The sequence below is a fragment of the Leguminivora glycinivorella genome, chromosome 17 (assembly GCF_023078275.1).
Source record: "Leguminivora glycinivorella isolate SPB_JAAS2020 chromosome 17, LegGlyc_1.1, whole genome shotgun sequence".
Classification (NCBI taxonomy): domain Eukaryota; kingdom Metazoa; phylum Arthropoda; class Insecta; order Lepidoptera; family Tortricidae; genus Leguminivora; species Leguminivora glycinivorella.
In genome coordinates, this window is record NC_062987.1 from 2,558,666 (window position 1) to 2,567,932 (window position 9,267).

General features: G+C 41.4%; 1 protein-coding gene across 1 annotated transcript; it reads left to right on the forward strand.

Moving 5' to 3' along the window:
• The first annotated feature begins 250 nt into the window (after window positions 1-250).
• Window positions 251-5,909, forward strand: LOC125235268. Its single transcript, XM_048141772.1, has 4 exons — window positions 251-420; window positions 3,187-3,360; window positions 4,357-4,467; window positions 5,632-5,909. Exons 1-4 carry the CDS (start codon window positions 355-357, stop codon window positions 5,731-5,733), a joined length of 453 nt encoding a protein of 150 aa, XP_047997729.1. The 5' UTR covers window positions 251-354; the 3' UTR covers window positions 5,734-5,909.
• The last annotated feature ends 3,358 nt before the right edge of the window (window positions 5,910-9,267 follow it).

The window sequence follows — 9,267 nt, forward strand, 5'->3', positions numbered from 1 at the left end:
GCCGCGAGGCGAAAGTATGTCGCCGTGCGACAGATCTTTGTCTAATTGGATTAATGTCATAAGGTCGGGACGGGTAGTCTATCTCGCGGCGACATACTCTCGCGGCAATCATGTGCTAGACCTACATGATAATCTGGTGTAGGTAAGAAGACGGTTCAGGAGTCGTGGCTTCGATCCTCGACAGGCGCCATAAAATATACCTACCTACATTAATCTTCTAACACAGGATTATCGCTGCCGTGAGGCGACTAGCTTTATTAGAATGAAAAACATTACGCTAACCCTAAAACTGTGGCTTCAGTCCAAAATAGCCCACCATAGCGAGATCGCGTGTGCTCTGTTTATACCGGCAACATGGGCTTGGCCGGGGTTAAAAACGATGTTAAAACATTATTCCTTATTATCATTACACTTGTTGGGGTAAGTGACGCTTAAAAAATAGTCATGATTTGTATTTTTAGAAACGAACCTACTGTTTAACCCTTTTTGACGCCAAAGACATTGGCACATAATATATTATATTAATATGATTGGAAGTATTGCATTTGTGTGTCATGAAAGTTAGAAAATAGTTATTTGTTATACAAGGGGGCAAAGTTGTATTTTAACGCCGAGTGTGGAATTGACAAACGAGCAAGTGAAAGGATTCTATAGTTGAACCACGAGCGAAGTGAGAGAGAGTGAGATTTTTCAATACACGAGAAGTAAATAGTTATTTGTTATACAAGGGGGCAAAGATGTATTTTAACGCCGAGTGTGGAACTGAAAAACGAGCAAGTGAAAGGATTCTATAGTTGAACCACGAGCGAAGCGAGTGGTTCGAGAATAGAATCCTGAACTTGCGAGTTTCTCAACACACGAGAAGTAAAATACATTTGCACCCGAGTGTAACATAAAACTTTTCCCCTCACTATAGCGAGGAAACTACAACGCATTAAATGCGTTTATCACTGCTTCCAGTAGTTCCACAGGTGGTAAATCATCTTTATTACTCATTATTACTAGATTCACCTACTTTTATCCATTTTAAAGCAATTAATTTGACTTTATTCAAGGTCAAATTACTTTACCCACTAGTATTAAAGGACAAAACACGTGTTTCCGAGCTAGTGAGGGGAAAATACATTTGCACCCGTGTGTAACACAAAACTTTTCCCCTCACTATAGCTAGCGAGGAAACTATAAAAGAACAAATGCGTTTATCACTGCTTCCAGTAGTTCCACAGATGGTAAATGATATAAATTATTAGATTCACCTACTTTTATACATTTTTTCTACTCCCGAACTGTTATTCGGCATTTACAGGGTCGTGCATAGATCTTTAAAACCCTACATAAAAGTCTATTCCCCAAAGCCAGCGTCCGCCGGCTTTCCGCGCATGCGCGCAGTATCGAAAAAACTGAAAACGCATTGTTTGGCTCTGTAACCATGGCAACGCATTGTTATAACGATACTGCACGCGTGCGCGGGAAGGCTTTGGGCAGCTGAGCTGTCAGTGCAAACCTTTGCGTCAAAATACAGGAAACAGTGTGAATATCACGAAAGTTATTCAAGAAAACTATTAAAAACTATAAGTGCATGGTCGTAGAAAAAGTATTGTATGCAACGGTGTTTAACTGAGTCAAAAAATACTCGTGGCGTCTTAATAACAATTTTCGGCTTCGCCTCAAATTGTTACCCACGCCACTCGTCTTTTTTGACCTCCTTTAAACGCCTGTTGCATAAAATACTATTAAAGCAGTTAATTTGATTATATTCAAGGTTAAACCACTAGTGGATAAAATGCGTTTTTAATACCCGCTGGAATTAAAGGACAAAACACGTGTTTCCAATGTAATGAAGGGAAAAACATATTTTTAAAAACATATTTTAGAGTAATATGGGAAATTCTATTTAGTCACGATTTATTCGTTGGCGACTTTATACTCCTCCCAGTGCTCTTCAGTGATTTCGTATTTTGTGATTTTTGTGACCTTGGCTATGGATGACTAGAAATATAGGTACATAATCACGCGCTAAGTTGCGAAATTTCATTATAATTTTTTTTTAAATACTCTTCTGAACCGTATAATTAATTAATTATATGAGAATAACAGCATCCTCTTGACAATCATATATTATATTTCTGGTCAGACTGTTCATTCTTACAAATAGCAACAAATTAGTAAATACATTTATTTTGAATATGAACAGAAAACAGTTGGTTGGTAAAAATAATGAATAAGATTGTTTAACTGGCCGGATTCATAAGCGGCAATTTATTTTGCGTTCGCGCCAGGCCAGGAGACCCATGAGCTGAGTCACGCGTTTTAGCTAAAAACGGTTTGTATGGTGGCCCGGCGTGATGTGTACGCTCGACAGTCCTTGGCCATGAATGGGTTAACTATATAATTAAAATACTGTGTGAACAATAATTAAACATTGATTCATGTTGCCCAAAATATTACATTTTGCAGAAGTTATTTTAAAATATGGCTATAATTAAATTAGTGCTAAATTACCAATTGAAGTAAGTTTTCAGTTTCATGGTAGTCAAGTGTTAGATACGCGTTGCTGATTCTTTAGAAACCTGTTCACTCATATTTTATAGAACCCCATGCATGCAATCATCCCTCTGGGCAACCTAGGAAGGGAGCTCATTCCACAGCCGTCGTGTTCGCAGGAGGAAATTTCTCCTAAGCCCCTCTACGAGCATTAACGCGTAGGATGTGAGGCTACCACCGTGTTAGGTGGTACAACCTCGAAAGAGATTGGATAGACTGCGGCTCTAATAAGTATTTGGCTACTAGTCTTAGGGCCAGTTGCATCAACCACATTTGACAGACACATCATCGTCACGCAGCAGGCGTCTATGAAACTTCCCATACAATAAAAATTTAATGAACGCTTTAACGATGACAGAGGGTTTGATGCAACCGGCCCTTAGTGTAAATATGCCACTGATGGAAATCTTCCAATCTTTCCGGACCGATACGACCTTCAAATCTTCAAGAAAAGAGCGTACACCGATCTTAAAGGCCGGTAACGCACCTCCAACACCTCTGGTGTTTCGGGTGTCCATGGGCGGCGGTGATCGCTTACCATCAGGCGACCTGTCTGCTCGTTTGCCTCCTATCCCATAAAAAAAAATCTATATCTACTCTTAGTTTTAAACAAGTCATATCATAAACCATTACCATTTGCAGTTACTTCCTGGGTTCCTGTCACTGTCTTTTGGCTTGTCGTATGCAATCACCTATGGCTCGAGATACGGCCATGTTTACATTGTCGTGTACTTCGTGATTGGCGTCTTATTCCTCACCGTGACTGCTCTGGGCTATTGTGGGGCTATCAAGGAAAATAGGATCATGCTGTACGTAGTAAGTATTGTCCTACCACAAGACATGGCCATATTATTTATACAAGGTGAAGGTGTAGAAAGTATAGTACACAGTGTGTAAATCTAATACAGGCGAATCTATTGACTGTGCATGGTGGTGGTATAGGACAGAAGAAATTTGTATCCATACAAAATAATTTTGTAAAACACTGTAGGTATTTTTTCCCTGTATAGTTATCCCCAAATAGGTAAAAGTTTCCACTTTTTTTTATACGCGTTTTTTAGGATAACTACAAAACGACAGCAGCGCCTCTTTAGAAATTTTCAAAATTAAATATTTTCTCAGTAATATTTCTACATCAGTCGCTAACCAAACATCTTTAGGTAATATTTTATAAAACACTATAGGTACCTACACCGTGGGCCTGAACAACCCAAATGTTTTAACCACGTATTTTGTATTTTTTTTTACCATTTTTGAATGTATTTTCATTTAAAACGTAAATGTTATTCATAATACTGGCACTTAAAATGAGTAGAGAAACCTAATTTTTGAAAGGTTTTACTTCTCACTTTTTGACATCTATCAATGAGGATTATAGTCTCTAAATGTGGTCAGGAATAATCTTTCGGGTCATTCGGGCCCACGGTGTATACTTTTTACCTAAAGATGTTTTGTTAGCGACTGATGTAGAAATATTACTAAGAAAATATTTAATTTTGAAAATATCTAAAGTGGCGCTGCTGTCGCTTTACCCGTCGCCTCAATTGAATAATTTTATTCATTCATCAATTTCAAAAGTAGGTACGTGTATCAAACTAAAATTACATTAATACTTACACATACCGTTACGTAATAGGTACCGTTACGGTACGGTATAGCTAAAAAAATATTAAAAACAGTACCTACCTAATTGCTTAAACCAATAAATCGCTCCCGCCCATGACGCTTACAACATTTCCGCGTTGGATCACTATTGAGAGATTTTGCATCAGGAACCACTCGAATTATATTCAAACTTGTATTTTTTTACAGTTTTCCGGTATCATGGCGGTGTCAGCAGCAATAAACCTGGTGTCATTGTGTCTGGTCGAGCGAAGCGATATGACAGTGGCTGTCGGACCGGTCCTTAATATTTTCGGAGCGGTAAATATAACTCGATTTTAGCTTGGAAGACAAAAATCAATTTTGGTTTTCACTCGGTGGCAAATGTTCAACCATCGTGCCTTGAAACCCTCGCAACACTAAGAGTCCACTTTTTGAACTACTCGCTACGTTCGCGGTTCTATATTATAATCTTTCACTCGGGTATCAATATTGGCACGTGTGGTTAAACAAAAACTTTGCCACCTTGTAAAATATGACATCTTATGTGGGTATGTAGCATAGAGGAATAAGTAAGGAAGAGTTGTAACTCCATCAGAAAATGGGGGTGTTTGTATAGGCATAGTTAAGTGACATCTAGCGACAATCACGCGTCAACTAGCGTAAATTATCAGTACTGCAACTTGTCAATAGATGTCGCGACGAACGAAGAGTCTAATGCTCACCAATTTTTAACTAATATTACAATAGTGCCTGTGTGGTGACGGGTTAAGAATTTCACCACCCCCTTTTTCCCGTGGATGTCGTAGAAGGCGACTATGGGATATGGGTTAAATTGTGGCGTAGGCGAGAGGCTGGCAACCTGTCACTGCAATTCCACACTTTCGTTTTCTTTCAACCCCTTATTTGCCAAGAGTGGCCCTGAAGCTTTAGTAGTTTCATGTGCTCTGCCTACCCCTTTAAGGGATACAGGCGTGATTGTATGTATGTATGTATGTATTACAATAGTATTAATCAGTATTCTGTTTTCAATTCCTTCTGCTTGTAACATAAGTTGTAAACTGTTCTAATATTAAATTTTGGCAGACAAGACAGTTGCCACCTAGTATCGAGTAGTGGTACTGATAATTCACGCTTTTTGACGCGTGATTGTCGCTAGATGTCAACTATTCCTATACAAATAACCCGCATTTACTGATGTAGGGAGTTGCAACTCTTCCCTTACTCTATGATATCTAGCGAAGCTGCGTTGGTGTGATCTACCATTCTTTGAGAATAAATAATCAGTCATTGCTCGATTTTTTGGTTTGATTGATATGTTCCCTATACTTGGCGCAGTCGGTAGGATACGACAAACCTACGAGCTACGCTCCCAAAGTGAATCTGATTTCGAATCAGAATTCTAAATCGAATCAGTATTTACGTACATATAATGGGACATTTATATGTGATTTTAAATCAATTTCATACAAGTTTTTTTTTCAGATACCTACTGGCATTGTCATTGGCGGTGATCCTGGCGGGTCTGACACGCAGGGGCAACCAGGGCTGCGTCCTGAGCCCGCCACCTACTCCGTACACGCCTAACATATAAATTAATATGTTTTGAACATGCTAGCCTGTTATATGCCACGCCTACCTATACCTACTAATATTAACTTTTATAAGCAACGATATTTTTATTGGATATGATGGGTCAAAATATTAATATTTCGTTCAATTTTGTAAAATTTTATCACTTTCCATTTTGTCTCAAAAATATCTAGGTGTTAATAATTTATGGAAAATATCTGGACGACCGAACTTTGCTCGGTTCTAATTTTATTATATCACGTCTTTACATAAAAAAAAAACTTAAATACAAAACAAAAACTTAATTTCTGGCCGAGATTCCAAACCCTGACATCTGCGAACATTAGATTGACGACTGAGCTAAGCGGGCCGCCGCGCGACGACCATAAACCATTAACGACCATATTTGACGTTTACTAACGCGAAAGAAAAACGCATGAAAACTCGAGAATTCGCGTTTTCCGGGATCTAAGGCACTGGTCCCACCGCGAGCTAGTAAGCTATGAGCTATCGGCTATAAAAGTGAACAAAAGATAAGCACTCCCGTGCAAATAAAAGAGACACGGCGATATTGATAGCTCACCGCTGGGCGAGTAACTATAAACATCGCCGTGTCTCTTTTATTTAAACGGGAGTGATTATCTTTTGTACGTTTTTATAGCCGATAGCTCATAGTTTACTAGCTTTCTGTGGGACCAGTGCCTAAGGCTACGCTAGATCGATTTTTCACCCCCGAAAACTCCCACATAACCAATTTAAGCGAAATCGTTAGTTTCCGAGATCGTCGGTATATATAATTATATATTATATATAAATAAATAAATAGATATACAAGAATTGCTCGTTTAAAGGTATAAGATTTAGGAATGTTTTGGGGAAAATAAAAGTACACATTTTTAACCCCCGACGGAAAAACGACGGGGTGTTATAAGTTTGATGTGTCTGTCTGTCTGTCTGTGTGTGTGTCTGTCTGTGGCATAGTAGCTTTCGAACTGATAAACTGATTTAGATTTTGTTTTTAGGGTTCCGTACCAATAAGGTACAACAAAGGAACCCTTATATGGTGCGACTCTGTCCGTCTGTCTGTCTGTCTGTAACATTATTTAATATCTCAAGATTCTCAAGAACTATTGGGTTGGCACAAAAGTTATATTTTTTATTCTCTTTATTCATTTTGATTCTTAGGCTAGGCTTTTTTATAATATAATTATAAAAGTAAAATACAAAACCACATACAAAACAATACAAAATATATAAACACATTATAAAAAACCTAACCTAGGGTGCCGCCAGCAGCGGGGCAGGGCCCAAGCTGCCGGTGGTTAGGGCTGCAGAGAGAGGAACCGTCGAACTATCCGCGCTGTGTCCAAGATCACCGCCTTCTGCATCTGGCCCTTGATCCAGCCACCTAGCGAGAGTCTCTTAAGGTGTTGGTCGAGACTCTTCGCTATGAGACCGTTCGCTGAAACGACTATCGGAACAATGATCGTTGATTCAACATCCCACATGGCGGTTATCTCGTGAGCCAAGTCTAGGTACTTACTGGACTTGTCCTTCTCGGCTTTCACGAGATTCTCATCATGGGGGATGGTGATGTCAACGAGCACTGCCCGGCGTTGCAGTCGATCTATTATCACAATGTCAGGCTTATTGGCTACAATAGTCCTGTCAGTGATAATAGATCGATCCCAATAGAGCGTGGCACGACCATTTTCGAGAACTGGCGCAGGTAAGTACTTGTAGTACGGTACTTCGCGGTCCACAAGGCCGTATTGAAGAGCAAGTTGCTGGTGAATGATCCTGGCTACGAGATTATGTCTGTGCAAGTACTCGCCGTTAGCTAGATGAGAACAACCGGAAATGATATGCCTGAGTGACTCTCCGGGACGGCGGCATGCCCGACAAATGTCGACCGTACCGTCCTTCAGGATATATTTCCGGTAGTTGTTCGTCATCATAACTTCGTCCGCAATTGCACAGGCAAAACCCTCGGTTTCTCCGAAGAGGTCCCCGAATCGTAACCAGTTCACCGATGCGAGCAGATCTACATCGGGTCCCGTGAGGGCCTTGTAGAACCGCCCGTGTAGCTGCTTGCTCTCCCATACCGCCTTGCGGTCCGCAGTACTTAGTACCACAGGTTTGCGACAGTTCTGTTTCGCCAAGGAGAGCGGCGTGAGGTTTCCGTCCACTGCCACCACATCACGATGCATCCCACACTCGTTGTTAAGGAAGTAATTCCTGAGATTGTACACCTCACGGTTATGAAGATCTTTGGCGTTTAGGAAGCCTCGACCTCCGCATTTCCGTCGGATGTACAATCTCATAACAGACGAGCGCGGGTGTAACATACGGTGTGTGGTAAGCAGTGAGCGGACCCTCCGATCCAGGGCGTCCAGCTCAGTCTGGGTCCACCGTAGTATGCCAAAGGAGTATGTGAGTAGAGGCATTACCCAGGCGTTAAAGGCGCGCACTTTGTTGCCTCCTGACAAAAGACTGTTAAGGACTTTTGTGAGCCGACTGAAAAAGCGCTCCTTCACCGACCGTCTAATGCCAACATCCTCAATACCCAACGACTGTGACATACCAAGGTACTTACAGGTTTCTGATTCAGAGATAGATCTGAACGACATCGTCTCAGAAAGTTGTAAATTTTCTGAATTTACAACCTCCCCCCGCTGTACATGCATGACCGCACACTTATCGACACCAAACTCCATTCTGATGGCGGTACTGAAAACTTCTGTGGTTGTCAATAGCACCATCAGGTCTTGGGTGTTCGGTGCAAATAGTTTGAGATCGTCCATGTACAGAAGGTGAGAGATGACTTCACCCTCTCTCCGAAGCCGGCAACCTAGCCCAGAATCCTTCAGCAGCGTGCTGAGGGGATTCAGAGCTAGGCAGAACCATAATGGACTCAAACTGTCACCCTGGAATATTCCTCGCTCAATCCTTATGAAGTCCTGCGGGCCAGGGGGGTCATCCCTGCCTCCTGGTTGACGAAGGACTGTGGTCCACTGCCTCATACATGCAGCCAGGAAGGATATTAAAGCTGCATCAAGTTTATACAGCTCCAATACCCTTCTCAGCCATGAATGAGGCACCGAATCATAGGCCTTCTTATAGTCAATCCAAGCGGCCGAGATGGCCCCCTTGTTCCGCCGAACTTGTTGGCAGATGGTCATGTCTATGAGGAGGAGCTCTTTAGTACCACGGGACCCAACCCTACATCCATTTTGAGCGGGAGCCAGAATGTTGTTAGCGACAATATGCGCGTTAATTTTTGCTCTCAAAATGGATGTAAGGAGCTTGTAAAGTGTAGGCAAGCACGTAATGGGTCTGTAGTTTTTTGCTTCCGTGGTACTACCGGACTTATAGAGCAGGAAAGTAACACCAGTTGTTAGGGAAGGTGGGAGAGAACCAAGATCGAGGGCTTGTTGAAATTGCGTTGCCAAACGCGAGTGCGAACATCGAAACCATTTTAGCCAGAAGTTGTGCAATCCGTCCGGTCCAGGACTTTTCCAGTTCTGGGCCGTACGGGTAGCACAACTT

Excerpts from the sequence above, each read along its gene's own strand:
- LOC125235268 (XM_048141772.1), top strand. The coding sequence starts at position 355 with ATGGGCTTGGCCGGGGTTAAAAACGATGTTAAAACATTATTCCTTATT. Across the intron at positions 3,361-4,356 it reads ATAGGATCATGCTGTACGTA|TTTTCCGGTATCATGGCGGT; the intron begins GTAAGTATTGTC and ends ATTTTTTTACAG. Across the intron at positions 4,468-5,631 it reads TCCTTAATATTTTCGGAGCG|ATACCTACTGGCATTGTCAT; the intron begins GTAAATATAACT and ends TTTTTTTTTCAG.